The following is a 27,127-nucleotide window of genomic DNA, read 5'->3' on the forward strand; positions in this document are numbered from 1 at the left end:
CTGAGGAATCTGCTATGGGAAATTTTTTATGGGCCAAAAACTGTCGCAAGCCAGGAAAAAAAAAAATCGTTTCACTCACTCACTCATCAAATTGATTAGGTACTTCCCAATAAGACAGACACATGAAACTCTGCACAAGGATACCTTATAATAACTTAAGTATGGTAAAAGTCCGAAATTCGAGGAATGTCCTATGGGAAAGCTTTTATAGGCAAAAAACAGTCCTCAGCCAGGAAAAAAATCGTTTCACTCACTCACTCATCAAATTGATTAGGTACTTCCCAATGAGATAGAAACTTGAAACTTTGCCTAAAGGTACCCTATAACAACATCAGTATGGAAAAATTCCGAAATCTGAGGAATGTGCTTTGGAAATTTTTTATGGGCAAAAAACTGTCCTTAGCCAGGAAATAAATCATTTCACTCACTCACTCATCAAATTGATTAGGTACTTCCAATGGGATATAAACTTGAAACTTTACAAAAAGGTACCCTACAATAACTTGAGTATGGAAAAAGTCCGAAATCTGAGGAATCTGCTATGGGAATTTTTTATGGGCCAAAAATTGTCCTTAGCCAGGAAAAAAATCGTTTCACTCACTCACTCATCAAATTGATTAGGTACTTCCCAATGAGATATAAACTTGAAACTTTGAATAAAGGTACCCTACAATAACTTGAGTATGAAAAAGTCCGAAATCTGAGGAATGTTTTATGGGAAAGTTTTTATAGGCAAAAAACTGTCCTCAGCCAGGAAAAAAAATCGTTTCACTCACTCACTCATCAAATTGATTAGGTACTTCCCAATGAGATAGAAACTTGAAACTTTGCCTAAAGGTACTCTATAACAACCTCAGTATGGAAAAAGTCCGAAATCTGAGGAATGTGCTTTGGAAATTTTTTATGGGCAAAAAACTGTCCTTAGCCAGGAAATAAATCGTTTCACTCACTCACTTATCAAATTGATTAGGTACTTCCCAATGACATATAAACTTGAAACTTTGCATAAAGGTACCCTACAATAACTTGAGTATGGAAAATGTCCGAAATCTGAGGAATGTCCTATGGGAAAGTTTTTATAGGCAAAAAACTGTAGTCAGCCAGGAAAAAATCGTTTCACTCACTCACTCATCAAATTGATTAGGTACTTCCCAATGAGATAGAAACGTGAAACTTTGCATAAAGGTACCCTATAGCGACCTCAGTATGGAAAAAGTCCGAAATTTGAGGAATGTTCTATGGGAAAGTCTTTATAAGCAAGAAACTGTCCTTAGCCAAGCAAGAAATCGATTAATTCACTCACTCATCAAAATGATTATGTACTTCCCAATGTGATAGAGGCGTGACACTTTGCATAAAGGTATCCTATAGCGACTTGAGTATGGAAAAGTCCGAAATCTGAGGAATGTACTATAGGAATTTTTTATGGGCAAAAAATGTCCTTTGCCAGGAAAAAAATCGTTTCACTCACTCACTCATCAAATTAATTAGATACTCCCCAATGAGATAGAAACGTGAAACTTTGCATAAAGATACCTCATGATGAACTGAATATGGGAAAAGTCCGAAATGTGAGGAATGTGCTATGGGAGTTATTTATGCGCAAAACTGTCCTTCGTCAAACACAAATCGGTTCATTCTCTTCCACATCAAATTGATTTGATACTTCCCAATGTGATATATTCGTGAAACTTTGCATAGAGGTACCCTATAATGACTTGAGCATTGAAAAATTTCGAAACGTGTGGCATGTATTATGAGAATTTTTTATTGGCGAAAAACTATTCTTAGCCAAGTAGAAATCGGTTCATTCTTTCAATCGTCAAATTGATTAGGTACTTCTGAATGAGATATAGACGTGAAACTTTGCATAGAAGCACCCTATAATGACTCGAGTACAGAAAAAGTACGAAATATGATTAATGTGCTATGGGATTTTTTTATGGGCGAGAAACTGTCCTTAGCCAAACATAAATAGGTTCGTCCTCTCACTCATCAAATTGATTAGGTACTTCTCAACGAGATAGAAACATGAAACTCTAATGACTTAAGTGTAAAAAAATTCCGAAATGTGAGGAATATTCAATGGGAATTTTTTTTATGGCTGAAAAACTATTTTTAACCAAGCAGATATCGGTTCATTCATTCACTCGTCACATTGATTAAGTGCTTGTTTATGAAATATTGACGTAAAAGTCTGTATATTGGTACCTTATAATGACTTGATTATGAAAAAGGACTGAAATTTAACTAATGTACTAAAGGAATTTTTTATGGGTGAAAACTGTCCTTAGCCAAGGAGAAATCGGTTCACTCACTGACTCACTCACTCATAGCATTAATTAGGTACTTCCCAATGAGATAGAAGGATGAATCTCTGCATAAAGGTACCTTATAATGAAGAAAACGATTCTATTAAGGGAAGAAACAAGAAATTAAGAATGTAAGGAGATATCCCACAGATGTACTCATATGCCAAATCTCACATTCCTACCTTCAACCATATTCCAGTACTGGACCCCCAAAATATGCAGTTTTCAGGCTCACTGACTCACTGCCTCACTCATCAAATTGATTAGGTACTTCCCAATGAGATAGAAACTTGAAACTTTCCATTAAGGTACCCTATAACAATTTGATTATGGGAAAAGTCCAAAACCTAGGAATGTTCTATGGGAATTTTTTTATGGACCAAAAACTGTCCTTAGCCAGGAAAAAAATCGTTTCACACATTAACTCAACAAATTGATTAGGTACTTCCCAATTAGATAGAAACATGAATGTTTGCATAAAGGTACCCTATAACAATTTGAGTATGGAAAGAGTCCAAAAGCTGAGAAATGTCCTATGGAAAATCTTTTATGGGCAAGAAACTGTCCTTAGCCAGGAAAAAAAATCGTTTCATTCACTCACTCATCAAATTGATTAGGTACTTCCCAATGACATAGAAACCCTAAACTTTGCACAAAGGTACCCTATAATGAGGTAAGTATGGAAAAAGTCCGAAATCTGAGGAATGTGCTATGATAAATTTTTTATAGGCAAAAAACTGTCAATAGCCAGGAAAAAAATCATTTCACTCACTCACTCATCAAATTTATTAGGTACTTCCAAATGAGATAGAAACTTGAAACTTTGCATAAAAGTACCCTACAATAACTTGAGTATGGAAAAGGTCCGAAATCTGAGGAATGCGCTACGGAAATTTTTTTATAGGCAAAAAACTGTCCTTAGTCAGGAAAAAAATCGTTTCACTCACTCACTCATCAAATTGATTAGGTACTTCCCAATGAGATAGAAACCTGAAACTTCGCATAAAGATACCCTATAACGACGTGAGTATGGAAAAGGTCCGAAATCTGAGGAATGTGCTATGAAATTTTTTTTATAGGCAAAAAACTGTCCTTAGCCAGGAAAAAAATCGTTTCACTCACTCACTCATCAAATTGATTAGGTACTTTCCAATGAGATAGAAACATGACACTTTCCATAAAGGTACCCTACATAACTTGAGTATGGAAAAATTAGGAAATCTGAGGAATGTGGTATGGGAAATTTTTTATAGGCAAGAAACTGTCATTAGCCGGGAAAAAAATCGTTTCACTCACTAACTCAACAAATTGATTAGGTACTTCCCAATTAGATAGAAACGTGAATCTTTGCATAAAGGTACCCTATAACAATTTGAGTACGGAAAATGTCCAAAAGTTGAGGAATATCCTATGGGAAATCTTTTATGGGCAAGAAACTGTCCTTAGCCAGGAAAAAAATCGTTTCACTCACTCACTCATCAAATTGATTACGTACTTCTCAATGACATAGAAACCCTAAACTTTGCACAAAGGTACCCCATAACGAGATAAGTATGGAAAAAGTCCGAAATCTCAGGAATGGGCTATGATAAATTTTTTATAGGCAAAAAACTGTCCTTAGCTAGGAAAAGAATTGCTTCACTCACTCACTCTTCAAATTGATTAGGTACTTCCCAATGAGATAAAAACTTGAAACTTTGCATAAAGGTACCCTACAATAACTTGAGTATGGAAAAGGGCCGAAATCTGAGGAATGTGCTATGGAACATTTTTATAGGCAAAAAACTGTCCTTAGTCAGGAAAAAAATCGTTTCACTCACTCACTCATCAAATTGATTAGGTACTTCCCAATGAGATAGAAACCTGAAACTTTGTATACAAATACCCTATAACGACGTGAGTATGGAAAAAGTCCGAAATCTGAGGAATGTGCTATAAAAAATTTTTATAGGAAAAAAACTGTCCTTAGCCAGGAAAAAAAATCGTTTCACTCACTCACTCATCAAATTGATTAGGTACTTTCCAATGAGATAGAAACCCTAAACTTTGCACAAAGGTACCCTACAATAACTTGAGTATGGAAAAGTCCGAAATCTGAGAAGTGTGCTATGGGAAATATTTTATGGGCATAAAACTGTCTTTAGCCATGAAAAAAAAGTCGTTTCACTCACTCACTCATCAAATTGATTAGGTACTTTTTAATGTGACAGAGACGTGGAACTCTGCACAAAGGTACCTTATAATGACTTGAGTATGAAAGAAGTCCGAAATTTGAGGAATGTTCTACGGAAAAGTTTTTTTTAGGCAAAAAACTGTCCTTAGCCAAGCAAAAAATCGATTCACTCACTCACTAATCAAAATGATTGGGTACTTTCCAATGGGATAGAGACGTGAAACTTTGCATAAAGGTAGCCTATAACTACTTGAGTATGGAAAAAGTCCGAAATCTGTTTAATGTCCTTCGCGGAATTTTTTATGGGCAAAAAAATGTCCTTAGCCAGGAAAAAAATCGTTTCACTGACTCACTCATCAAATTGATTAGGTACTTCCTGATGAGACACAGACGTGAAACTGCACAATGGTACATTATAATAACCTGAGTATGGAAAAAGTCCGAAATTTTAAGGAATGTATAATGGGATAGTTTTTATAGGCAAAAAACTTTCCTTAGCCAAGCAAGAAATCGTTTCACTCACTCACTTATCAAGTTAATTAGGTACTTCCCAATAGGATAGAAGGATGAATCTCTGCACAGAGGTACCTTATAATAACCTGAGTATGGAAAAAGTCCGAAGTTTTAAGTAATGTATAATGGGATAGTTTTTATAGGCAAAAAACTTTCCTTAGCCAAGCAAGAAATCGTTTCACTCACTCACTTATCAAGTTAATTAGGTACTTCCCAATGGGATAGAAGGATGAATCTCTGCACAGAGGTACCTTATAATAACCTGAGTATGGAAAAAGTCCGAAGTTTTAAGTAATGTATAATGGGAAAGTTTTTATAGGCAAAAAACTTTCCTTAGCCAAGCAAGAAATCGTTTCACTCACTCACTTATCAAGTTAATTAGGTACTTCCCAATGGGATAGAAGGATGAATCTCTGCACGGAGGTACCTTATAATGACTTGAGAATGGAAAATATCCAAAATTTAAGGAAGTGCTATGGAAAACTTTTATGGGTGAAAACTGTCCTTAGTCAAGCAGAAATCGGTTCACTCATTCGCTCATCACATTGATTTTGTATTTCCAATGAGATAAGTCGTGAAATTCTGCATAAAGGTATCTTATAATGACCTGAGTATGGAAAAAGTCCGAAATGTGACGAATGTGCTATGGGAAATTTTTTATAGACGAAAAATTGTCCGCAGCCATTAGGTACTTCCCAATGAGATGAAGATGTGAATGTCTACACGAAAGTAGCTTATAATGGCTTGAATATGAAAAATATCCGAAATTTAAGGAATGTGCTATGGAATTTTCTATGGGCGAAAAATTGTCCTGACTCAAACAGAGATCGGTCCATTTACTCACTCATCATTGATTAGCTGCTTCCAAATGAGGTAGAGAATTGAAACTCTGCATAATGGTACCTACCTTATGTAATGACCTGTGTAAGTAAAGGTTCCAAATTCAAGGAATGTACTATGGGAATTTTTATAGGCGAAAAACTGTCCATAGCCATTAGGTACTTCTTAATGAGATAAAGATGCGAAACTCTCCATAAAGGTACACTATAACGGCTTGAAAATGAAATTTGAGGAATTTGCTACGGAAATTTTTTCATTAGCAGAAAAACTGTCCTTACAATCAGAAATCAGGAATGATTCCGTTATTGAACACATCATGTGCATAGTGATAATGTTGTCAATCGTCTGAGTGGTCGAGTTGGTGCCCTTCTCCCTGGTGTATTGGCTATACTTAACATACGTTATCCATATGTACATACACACTGCCCTCTTTCCCGCTGAGATGTTACACAATGTCGTTGCAGGATGTCTGACATCTAACAGTCTTCCGTACATTACGTACGTCAGCTATAAGTTACATACGGCCATCTGTATGTGAGATCCTGACCGCCTACATACAGTCTTTTGTTCGTGTGGAAAGTACGTTTATTCGGAACACTTATACGGAAAGTACCTTCAAATATACTTTTTTCAGTTATACGTTTAGTACGTTAATTCAAACAACTACAGGATTTACACATGTAACAAACGCTTTTACGTACGCCACATACAGTTTTTCTCAGTGTGCGAGTAAAATAAGTGAAAGCTAGTAATAAGTAGTTAAGCAAGCTAATGAGGCACGTTCTGTGAATCAGTTAACTTTTAAAACCGTGGGCTAAGACACGTACATACTGCCGTAAATTTCGTGGTTGGAAACCCAGACAAGGAAAGCCAATATTTTGTCTTTTTTCGGTGAATATTTTTCCTGTATTGCAGTCATTGGTATTAAATAGATACTGAAATTAATTTGATAAGTAAGATAATGTAGAGGTGAGAATGTTTAAAATTAATGAAATTTCGAAATGAGAAATCCAATTGTTCGAATTTATATGAGACTAGCAACAAAATGTATCCGATTTCGTAAATATATTGGTACCAGAGTTATATTATAGTTACCACAGTCGTTGTGTAAAAATGTTCTTGATACTTCGTGTCTCTATCTGTGAACAGTGTGAGAATCTCTTACGTATCAGCCTTTTCATCAACAGTGAATTTCGTGCCTTTTGCTCTTCATATTTCCTGAATTTGCCCTTCGGGGTTCGCCCCCACACCCTCGCCTTTGTTCGTCCTACTTCCTCACACCTCTTAAGCTTACAATTCCCGAATTTCAAGTTTCTTTTCCTATTTCAACTATCTAAAAGATAAGATTTTGTATTCCAGGAAAACGCCTATTTAAGTAACATGGTGATTTCTTCATCTTCCTTTAGACTCCTTAAAAATTAAAAATATTCAATTTTAGCAATTTTCCTGTTGGTTAGTCCCGGGAGGATACAATCGTACCAAATTTCATCATTCTAACCCTGCCGGAAGTGCCTAAACATTTTGGGGGTTAGAAGACCTCCAATATAAATAACATGGAAAAGGTTTTTCTGTTCCCCATAAAACCACTCTAAATTTGGATATTTTCATTTTTACTGACTTATTTAGGTAATACTAACAAAAACGTTGAACCATACCGAATTTCACGTTTGTATTCCAATTTCAAGTACCTAAAATATGAGATTATTTGTCCAATAAAGGCCTATTTAAATAGCATGGGGAATTTCTTAATCTCCCCTTTAGACTCCCTAAAAATTAAAAATATTTACTTTCGGTAATTTTTCTGTCGGTTAGTTTCGTAAAACTACAATCACATCAAATTTAATCATTGTAGCTCTACAGGAAGTGCCGTATAATTTTGTGGTGTAAAAGGTGTCCCATATAAATACGTACCATGGGAAAGATTTTTCAGTTCCCCAGAAAACCACTCTAAAGTTGGAATAGTTTTTTTTTCTGATTTATTTAGGTAATACTAATGAAAACGTACAAGCATACCGAATTTCAATTTTTTATTCCAATTCCAAGTTCCTAAAACATCAGATTATATGTTTAAAAAAAGAAAGAAAAAACACCCATTTAAATAACATGGGAAAATTCTTCATCCCCTTCATCATTTCAACTTTCCACGTCAACCGGAAGCACCCCTTTAATTTATGCCAGTTCATGTAGCTTTATATACAGTTAGGATATGTTGGTGGCAAATATGATTAAGTTTACAAGCTATTTAAAAGGTGTATATCATTGGAAGGAAAACCCGAGGCAGTATGAAACTACGCAACATGCGCGTCATGTAATGAACTCCGTAATTTCGCAATGTGAAAAGGTAGAGAACAACTAGGTACTGTATATTGAAACACCAGCTATGTCTAGTGATGTAGCAGCGAGGATTCAGCATCAAGGGTTTTGGGCCCTGTTGATACTCTTCGATTTTAGGCAATGAAAAACGAGATGTTAGCGATCGTGATTTTGTAGTTTGGGTAAATGAATTGGAATCTCGTTTGGACATAACGCTCTGACAGATATTTGATAGAAAAATCCTCCCCGCTGTTCTAATGGCTTTCTTGTACAGGTCTTGGGTTCGATTCCCAGTGGGAGAGCCCTTGGGAACTAATGTTGTATGTGACACATTATGACTCCTTTAAAAATGTACAATTTTAAATTTAAATCCAGCAATATGCAACAATTGAGAATTCCAATATACGATATTGACATGGTGAACTTCAAAAAGAAGTGAAATATGAACAAAAACACCACAGGTGCAAAAAATGCAGCCAAGTTCGTCAGCCTCAAAAAGTGTTGAGATGAGGATAGATGAGCCAAGTTCCTTGGCCACTGCATCTGAAAGGAACACTGGAACTTGGCGCGAGGTGTAAAGGAAAATGATGTTAAGGAACCCTAGGGATAGTGGTGGTGGGCGTGGTGGGTTTGGGACCATCATCAATCTTAGGAATATCAACTTTGCTAATGAGCTAAGGCACGTATTCAGAATACTGCAGTAAGATTGGTGGTTCGAAACCCAGACAAGGAAAACTCATATTCCTCTACGAAGTGCCAAAGTAAATGATGTTAATGAGCCTTAGGGGTTGTGTTTGTGAGCGTGGTGGATTTGGGGGTCACCACTAGCCTTAGGACTGAAATGTCTCGGCCGTGAAACTAGGAACAGACATCTTAATGTATTGGAATATGTTAGACACCTCGCGCCAAGTTCCAGTGTTCCTTTCAGATGCAGGGGCCAAGGGAACTTGGCTTATCCATCCTCATCTCAACACTTTTTGAGGCTGACGAACTTGGCTGCATTTTTTGCACCTGTGGTGTTTTTGTTCATATATACCAATACGTATATTCAAACTACAATCTGCGTTTAAATTTCCGTAAGTAAGAAATGTTGCTGTACGTACTACCTATTTGACATTCTAGGTCATCATCTGATCAAGATATAAGTTGCAATATTCCTTGTAAATATTTAAGTATCTATGAGCAAAGTAGAGAGTCAAACCGTATAGATAGATCAATATATATATATATATATATATATATATATATATATATATATATATATATATATATATATATATATATATATATACTAAGTGGAGTCATTTGGTTTAGTAAATAATTTATAGCTTTACGAACAATGCTTGGTAGGCTACAGACCTTGAGTTCCGTCTTCTGTACAGAGGCATTACAGGGAACACTTTCCCATTAAAATACACCTTTCCTCTTTGCCGTGTTGAGCTAGTAGTTGTTCCTCTGCGAATCTGATAAAAACGAAGGAGTATTCGAAGTATTTCTCGAGAAATGAGATATAGCAACTCAATAAGAGCCATCACACTTCCTCCAAAAAACAGGCTTCCAATTCCACCGAAGTTAACTGAAAATGTATTAAAACAATACGTATTGACTATCAATCAATTTATGAGAGTATTTAACAACTAAAACCAAATTTACATTTTAGGTGTCAATTATCAACAAAGTGATACAGTATAATGCAATAAATGTATTTACGCCTTTCAATAGTAGAACTGTTTTTATTTTCTTACTTTCAGCTATTAATCTACTACACAACTGTACATAACCTTTGCCATTAATACGTTAGTTTCTTCAGAACGAACCAGTTTAAATAGTGACATACAAATTTATGCTTGATATAATAGTAAACGAAACGAGGTAGAAAGTTCTACTCATGTATGTAAGTATACGTAACATTAACTAGCTTTCTGTATTAAATATACGCGGCTATGAATTCAGTGAAAGGACTTACGTTTGTAACAATGGATCTGCCGAGTAAAAACTCTTGTTGGTTAGGGGATATATTGGGCATTATATGCAATAATAGTTGTTGATAATGATTACTTCCAAACATTTTTGCTTTTGTGCTTAGTATGGCTGTTGGTTTGTAAATTTCGATTTTTCAGGTCCTTTACACTTAGGAATAGGGTACAGAAGGGTAGTTTTCTATTTTGTGGGGATCCTCCATTTGGTAAAGACAAATTAAAGACACGAGCTAAAGGTAGCAAATAGTTGCATGCACCTCTTAATTACCTATGATGAGATTTCATCATCGCCAAAAGCTTTTTTTGGGTTAGAGTCTTTTAGTGACTTTTTCAACTTTGGAGACAGAAAATTAGTATAGTGAAAGTGGATCAAGAAGTTTAATTTACTTTGCAAAAGTTCAGTGATAGGAGGCAAGGTGGGATTTGAAGGTATAAAGAAAGTGTTCGGTGTATTCATTGTCAATTTCCTGATTTCTTTTCAATATTTTATTCTTATATGTGAAAGTGTTTTTTTTTTCCTGTTCTTTGTATCGTTACGACTTGTAAAACAGCATCAGTTCTTTATCTCAATTTTGATATAAATTTTAAACAACCATTAATAACATTTTTTTTATTTTCTACTTAAATTGTGAAATTGTTTACGATGTTAATATGCTTTTCCTATACCGCATTTACAGTTAGCCTAATGACTCAATTTATTCATGGGTGCTCAATTAATTCTTTCGTGAATATCAAGGAAAGTCAGAGATGGGGCAAATCGTTTTGTAAAGTATAGTTATTTTTTTAATGTCTAATCTAAACCTTTATAGCAACAACTACAAAACAATAAGGTGTCTCGTTTGTATGACATTGATTAAGTTCAACCCAGCTGATATTCAAAACTCCCTCATATATCAGTTTAAAACCGGTATTGTAAAAGTTCCGAACAACATTTATTTGCTTTTTCCTACTTCCTTGTTTCTACTATATATTATTTCAATGAGATGTTGGGATCATGTTCATTAGCTTGTACTGAAGTTTGAGTTTCGCTATGTAGTGCGAGTGCTTTAACATCGGTGGGAAATAAGTTTAATGTTGTGTTATTGCTTATAACAACATAGTTTTCATTTGTAAGATTCTAAGAGCACATGAAGTTATGTAGGACATTATATGTCTGTGAATCCTTACTGTGATATTAACTACAGTTTGTAATTTCAGATAACCTAAAATTAGCTATAAGGAGTATGCGTGGACTCACTGGACAGAATGTACAAATTGTATCAATTTAATATGCATACGTAATTAATTTTGAGGATAGGGTAAATATGGTATACAAATGAAAATGGCGTAGTATGATTAATTACAATTTTCATGATAATACATGGTTTTCACAGGTCCAGTTAGTCAAGAGAAACTGAAAGTATTTTATTTTGTAATCAATTAATACACCACCGTTACGATCATGTTTTGTTCCTAGCATCTTTAATATTCAATTCTATCCAGATCTCAACTACGGCTATTACACTATAACATTGGATTAAATACTTTTATTAAGCTCTGTAATTCGAATACGCAGTCCTCTGACATTCTGAAGTGCAGTTCTGAATATAGTTTTATCTACATCGACGGTTGGGCACCAAATGAACGTAACTGCCGAATTTTCATATTCTGATTTAATGCTATGAGGACATGTATCGTGGACTGAATTTTGTTGTGACATAATGCCTTAGCTAAAATTCTCAAATGTTTTAAAGTTACTCGAGAAAGTTATAAAGGTGTAACCGTTTTAGTAACACTTACGAGGGAACCTATCCAAGTGTAACTCTGACTTCGAGTCGAGACTATGGCAGTTGCATACCTTGTCCCAAATGAACATAACATGAAAACGGATACATCCTCGATCGCAACCGTTGCGAAGATATAAGCGTGAAAATTTAGAAATTGAGCTCCACAATATACATTACAAAGTCATATTCCGGGTCAGATTTTTCGGAAACGGTCGGGTAAGGAAACTCTGCGAATACATATCAAATTTGTGTGGGAATCCCGGAAAATTTTGAATGAAAAATTGTGTCAACAGGGCACTCACAGGGTCCCAGACGGGGTCCAACTCAAAATTTGCAAATGGAACCTGCGGTCAAGCAGCATACAGCATGAAAGCTATGGCTAAATAAAAGAACATAAAAAATTCTCAACTCATTACGATAAACTTGTGCCAACGGGCAACTGGTCAAAATGTCAATACAACCTACATATGAAAGGCTATGGCCACGATTTTACATCTGTTAAGTTGCGACAATAACAAAACAGAAAATCACGTTTAAAAGTGGAAGATGTTGACGTAAAGCAAATTGCTGCAGAGTCTCTCTCTCAAAAGCATCCTCCGATATTTTATTTCTGCAGCATTATTCTAGGTTTCTCCAACCTCACTCCTCTCCAAGTTGCCTCACAGTTTCATGATCTTTCGTGTTCTTCTTCACTATCATGTTTCTCGTTCAGCAAATCCTCCGATAGAAATTTCATGTTTTAATCTATGAATCTGGGATCCCGATGCGCGAAGCATATACCGTTGCCTTTCCACCTTCTCACCCTCCAAGACGGTTGCGATTGACAATGTATACTTCTCTTCAAGGACACGAAATCCAATGGTCATGGTTATTCTATGGTCCATTGGTCATTCGAAGTCACACTTATGCTTGGATAAGGTCTGTTGTGCGACTCTATGAGAGACTGCAGCAATTTGCTTTACTTCAATACCTTGGACTTTTAAACGTGTTTTTTTTGTTTTGTTATTGTCGCAACTTAACGGATTTCGAAGCGTAGCCGTAGATTTTCTGATGTAGGTTGTATTGACATTTTAGCCAGTTGCCCGTTGATACAGGCTTATCGTAGAGAGTTGAGATTTGTTGTATCTTCTTTTAATTAACAATAGCTTTCATACAGTATGCTACTTGACCCCAGGTTACATTTGCAAATTTTGAGTTGGACCCCGTCTGGGACCCTGCGAGTGCGCCGGGGACACAAATTTTCATTCAAAAGATGCTGGCCTCCCCCACTAATTTCATTTGCTGAGTTACCTTACCCGACAGTTTCGGAAAATCTTCAAGGAATCTGACTTTGTAATGTATAGTATTGTGACGCTGAATCCAAAAATATGGTTACATTGCTCTTTATTGAAGGAATTGAAAAATATTATTTTGATTAATATGCCTTTTAATAGACATTTTTCTCTCTTTACTTGCCAGAAGCTAGCAAGAAAAGAAGTACGTAAAACCTTCTGAAGGTGACTGATGTTGCTTTTGCTGCGCAAATTTTTAGGAAGTTTACTTGTCGAAGGTTACTCATAGTCATCTATCGTATACTATGAGTATACTACGAGTCATCCTACAGGATACATAATTATAATTTTGACAACGTGACGCCGCATTAATGTGCGGAACTTGGTTCAATAGATAGGAATCTATAGATAAGTCTAGAAACCATGATATTGAATTCTTCCGGCTGTGACAATGGACGTGTTGTAAATGTGTTACACGCCACGTATCTTGGGTGCGGCAGTCTCTAGAAGCCAATCAGAATGCAAAAGAGCAATAAGTTTTCATATTTGTCGAGATGATAAAACGGATGAACTGACTGATAGGAGGTTTGCGTGTGTCCCTTGAGAATAATATAAAAGGATCTCAAGGTCTCAAACGGTTGTTCAGAAGTTCAGAAGGTCAGAACTTCTGAAGTTCAGACGTTTCAGAGGTCCAGAGGTGCAGAGGTTCAAGAAATTCGAGACGTCGGTTGTGAGCTGACAGAATCATCGTCACAACTTCTAAGAGTTACAAGAATAATACCATAAGGTAGGTATAAGCACTTGTTCCATCATAAATTTCAGGTTTAGATATGTCATGCAGTACGTCAAAATGTTCCGTTTACCCACCATAAAATTCTGAAGATTAAGAACTGTTGTCGCATAGTTGTTTTTCATTTTCCATCTCCAATAACTTAAATATTTGAATATCTTGCCTGTTAATCGAACTAAATTAAGGTATCAATCTATCAAATGAACTATCAGATATCAAATCACTCTTGTTGAATCATTCAATTAAATGTTGTTGTATATTACCATTTTAGTTATGTAATAAAGTTACTTTTTAGAAATAGTGTTGTCATTCCCCTATATTTATCAACTTTTCTCATGAAAATCATAGTGTAATTTAATTAAAATACTTTTGTGACACCCGCTAAATCATAGGTTAGCAGTTCTTATTGATATGTGGAAATTAACAAACTAAGTAAACAGAAAGAGACCAGCACATCGTCACAGTATGGAGCTCAATTTCTAAGTTTTCACGCTTATATATTCGCAACGGTTGCGATCGAGAATGCATCCCTTTTCGTGTTATGTTCTTTTGGGACAAGGTATCCAACGGCCTTAGTCTCGACTCGAAGTCAGAGTTACACTTAGATAGGTTCTCTCGTTAGTTGTGTGTCGCAGAGGCACATATCACTTGAGTTTTTCTAATTCACAGTGTAAAATAATAATTTTTCCCAATATGTGTGCAAAAATAACTAAATATTCTTTTACCGTTTGACAATGCTGTACAATATCTTCATTGAGAAAAAATAGGCATACATCAGTAGTTTCGGAGGAATTGCAGTTTTGCACTTTTTCTTTCATCGCAGAAGCAAACCCAATAGAAAGTAATGTATGAATTTGCCATACTTCAGGTAACAGAAGACGTTATAATACCAAGGTAAATTCAGATGATTCAAATAAAGATACAGGTTTTATTTTTTCTGCTAAGGTTTTCTTAAAAATATTATTTAAGTTTTCTTTCACATAAAGGCAACGATACATTATGGATTTTCATGCCCGACTGTAACCAAATAGTCATACATTTTGCGTATTTTCGGGAACAACTTTGACAATGTTTGGAATCTGATGTTAGACGACGGAATGTTTTATATTTCGCCGTTAGCCTCGTACATAGATCCGAGCAAGATTCAGGAAAATAAAAGTAAACGTACCCATTTCTGCACTATTGACAATAATTAAATTACATTGTACCGCAGAATGTTAGAGCTTGCTCTTTTAGATAAGTTTATCCATAACTCTTTGAATAAGCTTAATGACATGGTTATCATCGGGATTACAGATCAACATGCAAACACGCTGCGTCTGATACATGTGAAATCAAAGAATGAAAATCACATTAGCAGTTTTCCATGAACGCGGACCCATTCTGTCAGAAAACCATCTTTATGCCTATATCTTCAATCACGATTAAAAATTAGAAGGATGTGCAATTTATAGAAAGAATATTGCCCGGAAAAATATTACCTATACCGTAACATTTTCAACAGTAAATTTAATCTTGTATTGCATAAACCCAGAAAGGATTAGTGTCTAATTTTTCTGATATTACATTCTTCTCTTATGATTGTAGTAGGCAAAAGAGGAACCAGTACATAACGTTCCTACTCTGCTGCGCAGTTCACAGTAAATTCAAAATACATTCAATAGAACAAAATACTTATCGAAAAGAGCCACTCTTACATGGTGTGGGATGCTACTCTGGCTACTACTGAACATGCAAAGATAAAAGTAAAAGTATATTTCGTTCATGAATTGAAAAATGTTATCGCAATCGCCAGGAAGAAAAGTCTATTTAAGGTGATTCAACTTTCCCGTACAGACTTTATACAAAATAAACATTTGTCTTCCTCTTTATTAAGTCATCGCTGGCGAACTGAGAACAGTGGCAAAGTAAAATGATAAAAAAATGTATGTGTAATATTTTCAAAGAATTAAGAATTAAGAAAAAACACCACATTTTAAAACTCGATTTTCTCAAAACTACAAAATCTCCTGTTACGCACTTTTGGCGCTCGACCATTATCATGGTTTTAATTCTCCTGTCAGCATGTCAAATATTACAATTTCTTGGTCGTCCCTGCCAAGCCTCAGGCAGTTTATTGAAATGCACTCTATCTCTTCGGTTGCTGGTTTCGGTCAGATCTTCGAGTAAGTAAGATTTTTTTTTGTTTTTGTAGTTCTCTTTTGTTTATGTAATATCTTCACTAGAAGGGAATGTGAGAGCACTTTCTCTGTCGTCAAGGGAAGATGCTTCAGTTATTTGAGAAGCTGTTAGATGTATATTTCGAGGTGATAAAGAGGAACACTGATTCTGAGAATTCGATGCAACTGCAAGCTCACTTGTATCACCTGAATTGCCATCCTCAAATTGGTGTGTTTCTTTCCATAGACGCATACATATTTGTGCTGCACATTTGACCTCTGTCATTTCTCTCTCGCTACGCTGAGAAGCTTTTGAAGATTGTACATCTGGTTTCTCACTTCATAACTATAATCCAAATTGGAGTAGAGGGTAGTATTTTTAATTTATTAAAGAAACTAACAATATTCCTTTCCATGTATCACACAGAAGCTTGGATACTATTGGTCTCAGTTTAGCGGAAAGTGGTCTTCCAGAACGATGAGCTTTCAGTATAGTCAGGTTGCAGCATAATGATTAGGTTGGGTTATTTTTTAAAAATATTTTGTATTACTTTTTCCTTAGTCACAGCCAATTCGTTCTATGTTTCACGTTTTCTTTTCTGATATTCCACGGAAAAAAGTAGTCTGCCGTCTGGATCTGTTTTCGAGGTCATCAATATGGTCGTAGAGAGATTATACCTAAGAGTGAAGGTTGTTTATATCATTTTGTTAATCGTTTGTGATGCATCTCTATATTTTATATTCGTTCAACATATTTGTTCACTGTATGAGAGGGTTCTTTTACCTCGCTCATAATTGTCATAGAAGGCATCATTTGAAGTATTACCTATTAGAGTTCCGCTGTTTCAAACTGTTGACTCATCGCTCTGAGGAACCTGTTTTCGTTCAGCATCTCCTGAAATTACTAAAGAGCAATAATTCCACTTGCAAAATAGCACACATTGCCGCGAAAAGCTCTTTCACTTACTTTTACCAGAAGCCATTGTTCCACTAGGTTCCTCATCTCGTTCCGCTTCGCAGGACACTTGAGTTTCATGCTGCTAAATATGTTGAATCTCTCAGAAAAAACATCTTATTGATGCAAAACGATTAGATAGAACTTTGCAGAGAGATACTATATGTTAAATAAGAAAGAACGCGTAGCAGTTTACCGGGGTTAGTGAAACAGTGGGTCCTTAAGTAAGATAGTACGTGTTTCATATTGTCCTTAAGAAAACTTTGGATGAGCACATACCCTTCAAAACTTATCATAACGTAATATCAAAACCTGTAATAAGTGTAGTGCAAAATTAAATAAAGTGAACACAGAATTCCAACGACACTTCTTTTACTGATAATTAGGAAAAATTAATCAAACATGTGTTTTTAGATTATGTAGAAAACAATGTGAGGAACACTTCCCACTAACCAAAATTTGAAGAAATGTATCAAAGGGAATAAAGATTTGCTCAGATATACTACATATAAAACAAGTGGCACGTGTTTCTTATATTTTCTGGAAAAACAGTTGATTCCACACAGGTCTCTTCAAACTTACGATAAAGAAATATCAAATCTGGTAATCAATGTAGGTAAAAAATAACTGAAGTAAATGGGGAATTGGAACGAAGTAAATGGGTCTTAAGGGACAGTACACACAAAATTGAAGAACCCTTCTTTTTTATTATGCCCGAAAAAAGCTTGTGGAGGCAAATTCAGTACCAAAACTATTCAAAAGTTAATTGAAGGAATCCAGAAAGAAATAAAGCGAGGTGAATGAAATTGTGCATAGATATTGTAGATATTAAGCAATACTAGAAAGAAACCAAATTAATAGGCCTAAGTCCGGCAATCTACTTATATTATTATTATTACACAGGTCGGAATGAAAATACTCCCACGAGGGTGAAAGGGTGTACCGGATAGATTCCGAGACGGTGATTACGAATATCTCATCGAGAAAGTTCCAGCATGTAAGCTTTTTTCGGCGGGGTGCTTTTTACATAATTGACAGAAAAAATCGTATATTTTGTATTTAATATGTTTTTTCTCTGTTTGGAGTACATAATTCTGAATTTTTTCGAGGCGAAACGGTGTGGCGGATACCCTTTGAGACGCAGATTACGAATATCTTATCGATAGAGCACGTAAGGTCTTTTTCCGGCGGTATGCTGTTTCCATAAATGACAGCAAAATCGTATTTGTCGTATTTAATATGTATTTTCATATTTAGAGTGCATAATTCTCAATTTTTATTTTTATCCAAGAACTGTTACTAGGCTATATCGCAGGAATATTCTTTTCTCTAGCTCACAAACGTCCGGAAACGTACCCCCTCCCCTTGGGTTGCAAAGATTTATTGTCGTCCCACACTCTATACACTAAAACCTAGGCCTTATTAACGGAGAAAGATTACGTAATTAACTTTCAATCATTCGTCGGCTCCCTTTAGTCTAGACGGCACAGATTATTAAAAAACGCGCCAAGACATACAGCACTTTGTCGCGTGAAATAAATATTTCAGTTTCGAGTTGATCTTCGTGTTAGAAGATGGTATCACGCTGTGTCTGTGTATACCGTAGGTGAAAAATATTTCTGCGTGAAATATTGACGTTTGTGTTAAACGAACATGTCGAGAACTTGCAACAATTCGACAGATTCATTCTGCTACATATGTGGGGAAATGATTTTGAAGGGAGAAAGTAGCCATTGTCACCGTTCCTCAAGACAATCTACTATCTGTACTTCGGGTGTAAAATCGGCAACCAGGATCGCGTTTGGCTTCGAAACAAAGTTGTAACTCGTGTGCGCGTACTCTCACAGGATGGTTGAAAGGTACAAATAAATCGATGTCGTTCGCCGTACTTATGTTTTGGCGCGATCCCCGTGATCATGTTTCCGACTGTTACTTCTGCCTGATTAATATAAAAGGTTTCTAAAAAATATGAAGCATAAAATATAGTATCCCGTCTTGGATTCCGCGAGGAGACCTGTGAAACATGATGTTTGTCTGCCTGTACCAGTACCACCAGGCTCATACACCCTGCGAATTGTTTTATCTCATGAAGAATCTGCTACTTGTGAAGTTGTTGCACAATCTTCGAGTACACAGTCAGATCCGAATTACGCTGCAGTGCCTGACACTAATGAACCACATGCGATAAGTCAGGAAGAGCTGAATTATCTGATCAGAGACTTAAACCTTCCCAAGTCTAAGGCTCTGTTGCATGCATCACAACTTCAACAATGGAAACTACTAAGCCAAGATGTGAATATATTGATGTATAGGAAGAGAGAGGTGAGCCTAGTTCCTAATTTTATAGAGGATGGTGATTTGGTGTATTGCAGTGACATTCAATCGCTTATGGGACAACTGAAGTTGAACGACAATACTGAAGATTGGAGGCTATTCGTAGATTCGTCTAGGATAAGTCTCAAGGCAGTGTTACTACACAATGACAATGAAAAGCTAGCCATCCCTATTGCTCATGTTGTACATATGAAAGAAACATACGAGAACAAGCGGAACCTATTGCAGAAAATAAAGTACGAACAGTTCCAGTGGTTTGTATGCGGTGACCTTAAGGTTATAGCCCACCTCACCGGTTTGCAAGGAGGTTACACAAAGCACTACTGCTTGTTGTGTCATTGGGATAGTCTAGCCAAAGATCATTACACCATTACAAAATTGCCACCAAAGAAGCAACTGGTCCCAGGGGAGATGAACGTGGCTAATGAACGTCTTGTGGATACAGAAAAAAATATTTTACCACCCCTTCATATTAAATTAGGGCTCATAAAGGTCTTCGTCAAGGCCCTAAACCTGGATTGTGAAGCATTTAACCATCTCAGAAAACTATTTCCAAGACTCAGAAAGGCCAAGGTGAAATAAGGTGGTTTTACGACACCTTAAATCAGTCACGTTTTTAAGGATTAGGAAGGATTGGGAGGCCTTTCGAGTAGTGTGTTGTAATTTTCTAGGAAATCATAAGTCACCTGATTACAAAAAACATTGTGGACAGGTTAATTACTTCATTTCGTAACATGGGATGTAATATGTCCCTAAAGTTAAACTTCCTGCATTTCCTCCTGGACTTCTTCCCTGAAATGTACAGCTTTAGAGAGGTCTCTGACGAACCCGGGGAAAGGTTTCACCATCTAATATCTACCATGGAGAGGCGCTACAATGGTATATGGAGTGTGATTTTGTTGGCAGACTTCTTTTGAAATGTGACACGCGAGACACCTTGTGGTAATTACAAGAGGAGTAGAAAAAACAAGTCACACTTAAATGTTAAACTTCTACTTTTTATTCAATTTTATCAGCATAATTTATATTGAAAATTAAAGTATAACGTGCAAATTATTATGGGTGCCGAATAGCATCTTTGGTCGGATATTGAAACACCCCCTCCTCCCTGAAAACTGGTACATCCTGCAGAAAAGCGGGTTACGTATTCGAACTCAGGAGCTCGAAACCTTCTTGAGAGCGAGAAAAGGTTTGATTTTGCCAACCAGTGTTATGTTTTAAATTAATAGCAGCCTGAAACATAAAGTTTGTTTAAACGGAAATTTTACATAAACAAACACAGGCATAGAGAGTGAAGCGTGGTACAGAAACTGCAGCATGACTACAACAATTCCTGTAAATGTTATAGTTTTTCTACATCTTGCTTTCGACTTAATACTTCTACCGGAGGTAATACTTCGTCGGAAAGATCAACAAAACCGCAGGAAACACACGTGACAATTTCACCACAGCATTTGTTGTATGGATAATGTAATCAAGAACTCTGTTACAGACGAAAATAGTAAGAACATTAGCTCTTATATATTACGATTGAGGAAGAGCACAGAAGACGTAGATTATTCATGGGATGGCGACGAGGAATATTGTGGTGTAAGGGACACCGAATGAAGTGGTCATATCTCCCTGGAATATAAAGGGAACCCCGACACTTATTTGGAATATGGCAAGATGAGACATGTTTTTATGCTATATGTCCAATCTAAATACAATAAGGTTACCTCTAGAGAACAAATAGTGCGATGGGAGAAATAGATAGCTGCTGAAAGGGCATGAAAGGAAAAGATGGTCAAAGTGTCACAGTTTGTTCTTAATACGTTTCAACATGCCCTGAAGTCACACTTTCCCGTAAACGTCATATGATTCCGGAGTCGGCGTTGTACTATAGTAACCAATTAGGTCTACCTTCATTTTCCGCATTGTATACATGGTTCTGGCACTTTAAAACTGCTACTATCGGATTTTTTCAGTACACCTTACACTATTATAGTCATTGACGACGGCATTTCATTTATTGAAGAAACTGTCAGTTTTGTTTGAAGAATATTTAATTGCGCCAAGCTTTATATTATATTGTGTATGTGTACAGCTTATATTATATGTGATTACATAATATGCATAATGTGTTATAAATTGATAATATACGTGGAATTACATAAATTACGGAAGTTATGCAGATAATTTGGATGATAATAGCTAATTTTTCCAGTCTAATACAATATTTAAATATAATTCGATTCTAAAACAAGTCTGTAAATATTTGTTAGCTGTGAAGTAAGGTTTCTTTGTACAGTAAATTTTGATCTCCAAGAAACAAAAACCAATACTCACAAACGAACTTCAGCAAAATCATATTGTATTTTTAGTAGTTATCATATTTGGCAGAAACAATAGCAGAGTATTGCTACCACACGTATGTGTTGCATTTCGTTGCAGCTCATACTTCAGCTGGACTTAATTACGTTCACGGAGGAGAAAGTATGTTATGACAGGGATATTTCTATAGATTACAATAATAAGTTCGTTCTGCGCGTACATGTGGATATTGTACCTGGGTGTACGTGTGTCACTTTCCACATGATTTTGCAGCGGGGCCTTTGTCTCCACATTGTTTTTTTCCTTACAAAACAACAAACACGTAATCGTTTATTTATTATATATATATTCCAATTCGGCAATTCTGCATGTACGATAGGTACTATCCAATAACATCTATTACTAATTTTGATATTTAGTGATCAAATGTTTGAATAGTGCCTGCCTTATCCAATCATTTTTTATAGGAAAACAAATTCCTTATTTTAAGTCTACAATATTTACGTACAATATCATTCAACTCAGTTTTCTTCTTGCCTTTCACACGTCACTTTCAATATTTTGGATGGGGATGTGTGTCAGAAGAAACCATCTTTCCGTCTAGTGTTCTTTTATTTTATGCATGTTGTCCCATCTGGCAGTTTCATTGCAATTCTTCACGTGTCTTAGGTATTTTTTAACCCTACAATCACACCGTGGGGTCACCGGCGACCCCAGTGCATATAAAATGCGTTCTGCGCCATTGCCGTTGTGAGAGAGAAACACAACACTTCGTCTAGCTTCAACTCGGAGCATGCTGTTGACACTGCAAGTTGCATTGTTGTGTTGGTGCGAAAAGTTGAGTTATTTTGAATGGTCGGGTCATATATGACCCCACGGTGTGATTAATGAAACATAGTTTGTTTTGAATAGCCATATAACAAATCATTTTCTAGCGGGCGATATTTTTTAGGAATGACGGCGTCAAGGAAGTTTTCTAACCAGGAAGATATTGCACGCATTTTAGAAAAATCAGGTGATGATCTGTCCGATGCTGATGAATTGTTAAGTGAAAATGAGGATAATGAGGAGCAGGATGATCAATCGGAGGATTAATTTGAAGCTGATGTTGATAACGATGATGTTGCCGACTTGTTACAACGTAAAGTCATTTATGGGAAGAATGGCAGTAAGTGGTACACTAAACCCTTCCACCAAAAATCAACTAGAACGTTGAAAAAACATTGTTATTCATATCCCAGGGTCCAAGAAGGAAGCGAAACAAAAACCGATGCAAAGGACATTTGGCTACTGTTTTTTTCAGATGACATTTTGAACACAATTGTGATTTTTACCAATGAAGAAATAGAAAGACAAAAGTGTGTCTTTAAATCAGATCAGAGTTGTCTATCCCCCACCGACAAAATTGAATTGTGTGCCTTATTTGGTTTGTGTTATCTAGCCGGTGTTCTAAAAAATTCTCACCTGACAGTAAGTGATATGTGGTCTGAAGCGTTTGGTCCACCTGCATTTAGGAGCACTATGTCAAGAAATAGATTTGAATTTCTCATAAACTGCTTGCGCTTTGACGATAAAGCTACAAGGGATCAAAGGAAATCTGTAGACAAATTCGCTGCCATCCGTGAAGTATGGAATATCTTTGTGCGTCACTGCTCTGAATATTATACTTCTTCAGAATATGTCACGATAGATGAACAATTATTGGGGTTCAGGGGTAGATGCCCTTTCAAAACTTACATTCCCAGCAAGCCCGATAAATATGGGATAAAAGTTATTATGATGTGTGACGCCAAAACATCGTATATGTGTGCAGCAAAACCATATGTTGGAAAAGAGAGAAGAGATTCACAGCTTGCAATTCCAACTGATATGTGTTGAATCTCACACAATCCATCTATCACACAAACAGTAATGTAACTATGGACAACTGGTTTAGTTCCTGTGTGGTAGCTGACAAGCTCTTAGAAAAAGGACTCACCATGGTGGGCACTATGAGAAAGAACAAACCAGAACTTCCACCATGTGTAACTGAAACAAGTTTATTCCTCATTGTTTCTTTTTCAGGAAAACAAAACCACTGTCCCCTTTGTACAAAGAAAAAAGAGGTGCGTAGTTCTCATATCGCTTATGCATAATCAAGCTGACATAGACAATGAGACGCAGAATACAGAAATAATCTTATTCTACAACCAAACTAAAGGAGGCGTGGATCAATTTGATCAATACTGTCATTCGTAAACAGTTGCCAAGAAGACACGTAGGTGGCCACTCAGAGTTTTTTTATGGTATGTTAGATGTAGCGGCACTAAATAGCTTCGTTATCTTCAGGTGCAATTCGGGATCTAGTTCAACACTGAAGAAGTGTTGTGATTTCTTGAAGGCTCTTGCATTGGCACTCTGTGAAGAACACATGAAAAGGAGAGCAAATAACGAGAGGTTGCCAAAACAGCTAAAGAACAATATTCGTCATGTTCTTGGCATCAAAGAGGAACCGGTACAAAGTGTGACACCAGTTGGACGACCAGGTAGATGTGCTTTCTGTAGCCGGAAGAAAGACAGAAAAGGAGTAACAGTGTGTTACTTGTGTAAACATATATAATCTAACAAACCACACATAATCTACCCTAAGTTAACCTAATCTAATATTATCTAATCTAACATATTATAACCGTATCTAGTCTAATAAAACGACTCTCCGGACTGGGGTCGTATATGACCCCACGGTGTGATAAATGTCCTAATAAAAGCACGGTGTGGTTGTAGGGTTAATTACACGTAAAACAAACTTTCATATAGCGTGGTCATATATTTGCAAGGGCATTGTCTCACTCAACCGCCTTTTTATTAGAAAATTCGAAACACGTATTTATTTATTTCACTCTACAATGTATATGCACAATTTCATTCACATTGGTAGACGTCTTCCACTTTAGGTGTTTACTTTAAAAATTGTGGATGGATCTTGTGTCCCCAAAACCATTTTAAAGTAGAAAATAAGAATAATGTATTCGATGTGAAGGGTAGAGTCTTAGAATCTCTTATTTGTTATAAATTAAGGCGCAGAATACGTTATGAAATTATACACATATTGTTGAAACAAAAAGAAAAGAAAGAAAAATTCAAAACTGAACATTCCAGAAGCTGATCGAATATGCAAGGTGTTGAAAACTTGCTCTTGAAGTAGTTCGTGGTGAAAGTGTTTCTAGTTATATAGATTTAAAGGGTAATACTTAATAAATAGTGGAAATAGTGTTTAGACGAAATATAGGATTTAAATATAAGTCTTGCCAAAATATGACAAATTTTGCAGTCGCTAGGATTGCTTGCTAACAAAACAATGTACGAAAAACCTCTTTTTGTTTACTTAAAATCTGACCAGCAATTGGCCAAGTTTCTTGTTGATACTGGAGCAGCTATTTCTAATATAAGTTATCAATCGCCTTCATTAAATTAAATTTGGATTGAAGATTGTCATTCTCATTGAATAATGCTAACGGATCTCGTATTAATATTGTGGAAAAGTGTAGTGTTATGGTAGAACACTAAAATTACAGGAGTCATTCAACTTTAAGGTATTTAAACAAGAAACGAGCTAGTATTTGTGTGGATGAAGCAATGGTTTGATATGTTGGATATTAATAGTTTTCTGAGACTTAGAGAAGCAGTAGGCAAACAAGCACTAAAAGTATTGCTAGGCATATTTAGTAAATGGACTTGAGAAAGTTTTCAAAAGATCCATTGATATACCCATTAAGGATTTTAAAGTTAATGTTCAGATTAAGCCAGAGGTAACGCTTACTTTTAGAAAAAAACGATATTCCTTATGCGTTACATGATCAAGTAACATAATAAGCGTTTGGATAAACCATGTAACTCAGGAGGTTTAAGGAAAATTTTAAAAGCAGAATGGGCGACACCTTTGGTTATAGTTAAGAATGAAAACTGCTCTATAAGATAGTGCTTAGGCTTCAAAAAGACCAATAATTTAATCACACAATCAATTTACTATCCTTTCCAATTACGTACTCAATAAGGTGAAGGCAGCCAATATTTTGTATTGCTGTGTTTAAAGGAGGCCTATTTGCAACTTACAGTTCTAAAAGAGTTCCCTGAAATAGTTAGTGGACAATACTCCTTACATCACAGATTGCCTTTCGGGTTGAATTGTTTCTGCTCAAATATTTAGCAGTTCATTGATTTAGTTGCTAAAGATTTGGAAGGAGTCATTAGTTATCAGGATGATAAACTAATATGGGGAAGCACTTTAGAAGAATGTCATATGATACGTCTCAAGTTTTACAAAAAGATGCAGGTTAATAGAATCAAGAGAATTTCTTTATGCCGTCTATTGTGTATTTAAGTTTTGACATTTCGCAACAAGGTATTTTGCCTGCGAAAGAGAAAATACATCCAATTTTTGTATACACTCCCTTCAAGAATCTTCTGCAATTACAGTTGCTCATGGGAATATAGAATTTCTATCATAGGCATTTAAATTTATCTTCTTTACCTACTAATATTAACTATTTATACTTCTTTTTGAAGAAAGATGGGAGTGGTCCAGCACACACGGACAATAATTTCAATTGGCAAATAATATGACGACATGCTTAAAACACCTTTTCACCTAGAGTGGCAGAGAGATTGTATTTTTTTCTCTTTTGGAAATGAAGGGTATTAATATCTAGACTGTCAAGAGACCAATACTTAAGAAAATCACACCAAGATCACATGGGTGGATACACTTCGCTAGAATTAGCATCTGAGGAAGTTTGGTGACCTTATATGATAAATGATTTGGATGCTCTTGTTATCGCTGGTGTGGAAGGTTTCTTCTATTTTTCCTTGTACTCAATAACCAATGTGCATTGTAACTCTTACAATCATCTTCTTCCACCGAAATACATAATATGCTTTGCCAACTTTCACTCAAACTTGGGATGATTTGAATGAGAGTTGGTATGCAACGTGGTCGATCGTGTTCGAACTATCTGTGTGTAATGATTAACACTATATGTCCCCTTTTTACCTTTAGGACTTGGTACGAGGGATAGCTGACTGCTCCTGCAAATTATCAGAAAACACATACCACAACCTACGTCCTCGCGGTATAAAGGATTATTAAGTTCAAACTCAAATGATTACGTCAGTAACATATACATTTAAATGATCATATTTCAACTCCAAAATTACCTGAATTACATATTTCTGCTTTAGATAAGTAACCTAACATACACATCAGAACACAATAAGAAACACATTTCACATTTTACAAGAACTACTTATTCGACCGTGAGAAGTTTTTAAACAAATTCTGTCGTTCTAACCAAACTCTTCTTTAAAAATAGATTAAACCAAAATATGTAAATTCGACTCTCGAATCAAGTGGCTTATTTGCAAGATAATGTG

The 27,127-nt window shown here is 35.9% G+C and overlaps 1 protein-coding gene across 1 annotated transcript in view; it reads right to left on the reverse strand.

The window, feature by feature from the left end:
- The window catches only part of LOC145676396 (pickpocket protein 19-like), a 189,605-nt gene that overhangs the window by 11,313 nt on the left and 151,165 nt on the right, over positions 1-27,127 (reverse strand). The window contains exon 9 of the mRNA XM_081747246.1: positions 9,511-9,727. Within this exon, the coding sequence (XP_081603372.1) occupies positions 9,511-9,727 (217 nt within the window). The remainder of the gene's footprint in view (positions 1-9,510; positions 9,728-27,127) is intronic.

This window comes from Thermobia domestica, unplaced genomic scaffold (genome assembly GCF_964235325.1).
Source record: "Thermobia domestica unplaced genomic scaffold, izTheDome1.hap1.1 HAP1_SCAFFOLD_144, whole genome shotgun sequence".
NCBI classification, from domain to species: domain Eukaryota; kingdom Metazoa; phylum Arthropoda; class Insecta; order Zygentoma; family Lepismatidae; genus Thermobia; species Thermobia domestica.